General features: G+C 59.0%; 1 protein-coding gene across 1 annotated transcript in view; it reads left to right on the top strand.

Annotated features, from left to right (window-relative positions):
* The first annotated feature begins 427 nt into the window (after window positions 1-427).
* NKX2-5 (NK2 homeobox 5) overlaps window positions 428-1,293 on the top strand; it is a 2,448-nt gene continuing 1,582 nt past the window's right edge. The window contains exon 1 of the mRNA XM_009882095.1: window positions 428-722. Within this exon, the coding sequence (XP_009880397.1) occupies window positions 428-722 (295 nt within the window). The remainder of the gene's footprint in view (window positions 723-1,293) is intronic.

Raw genomic sequence — 1,293 nt, 5'->3', positions numbered from 1 at the left:
ACTGTATGATAGATGGCATCAGATAGTGGCTTTGTACACATTAGGCCATTCTGGATTTTTTTTTTTTTTAATGGATCAACAAACTCAGCGGGGAAAAGCTGGATAAATACAGTGCCGCCCCTTTAAATGAGTGGGGATGTTTTTGAGATGTATTACTATATTAGGTGACATGGAACTTTGCATCTCTCATACCATCACTGCAATGTTGGCCAATAGAAAGCTAAAGTCACCCAAAAACTGCCTAGTCCCTCCTTCCCTTCCCTTATGGTCTGGTCCTACCTGCCTCCAGTGCACAAGTCAAGGCTACTCGCGGGAATGCTATGTGCCCCCTCCGTGAGCCCACGCTCCACCACTGCTCCAGGTTGGCTGCTCCTCACCTGCTTTTCCATGACCCTGGGCTCCGGCCGCTGCCCCACTCTCCTCCGCAATGTTTCCTAGCCCTGTGACAACGACCCCCTTCTCTGTCAAGGATATTTTGAACTTGGAACAGCATCAGAGCGGCCTGGCCTCCATGGAGCTCTCCTCTCTGTCCTCCCCGTCCTGCATGCTGGCCACCTTCAAGCAGGAGGCGTACAGCGCCGAGCCCCCGGCCCTGCCCGACCTGCGGGAGGAGCTGCCCGAGGCCCACCCGGCCAAAGCCCCCGCCGCCTTCCCCGGCTCCTACTACGTGAAAAGCTACGTGGAAATGGACTCGGCCAAGGACGCCAAGGCGGAAAAGAAAGGTAAAGCCGGCGGGTTGCCCGGGGCTCGCCAGTGGAGCTGAGAAAAAGGGAGAGAAGGGGGAAGGCGACCCCCGGCCCGGGGCTGGGCGTTTGGGCTCCCCCGGGGCGGCGGGGGAAGAGGGGACGGTGCGGGGCTGCGGGCAGGAGGCACCGCGCCCGGCCTCGGGGCCAGGGGGAAGAAGAGCATCTTCATCTCCTCCCAGGCCCCGCGGGACAGACTCACGGCGGGGAGCGTTCCACCGGATCCCGGCCCGGGAGACCCCCGAGGCTCCCCTGAGCCGGGCTGGGGCCGCGGCCACGCTGGCTGCCCCGAGGGGATGGGCAAAGCTGGAAGACCATACGCGATGCCTTGATCTTCTCCAGAAATTGGGCGACAAATCTGATTTTTAATTCTCTCGGCTAAGTGTACACTCGTGGGGTCGGGGTGGGATTCGGTACAAAGGCCACATGCAACAAATGCAGGCTCTGGCACAGGCGGCCGCAACTCAAATCAGTGCACGGAGCATCCTTGTTTTCAAACAAACAAAAAAGGGCCGAGGGAACATTGCTAAAGAGCTACTTAAAGAGCGGG

This window comes from Charadrius vociferus, unplaced genomic scaffold (assembly GCF_000708025.1).
Source record: "Charadrius vociferus isolate BGI_N301 unplaced genomic scaffold, ASM70802v2 scaffold3, whole genome shotgun sequence".
Classification (NCBI taxonomy): domain Eukaryota; kingdom Metazoa; phylum Chordata; class Aves; order Charadriiformes; family Charadriidae; genus Charadrius; species Charadrius vociferus.
Note: the sequence above shows the minus strand (reverse complement) of the source record. Positions and strands in the feature narration are given on the sequence as shown.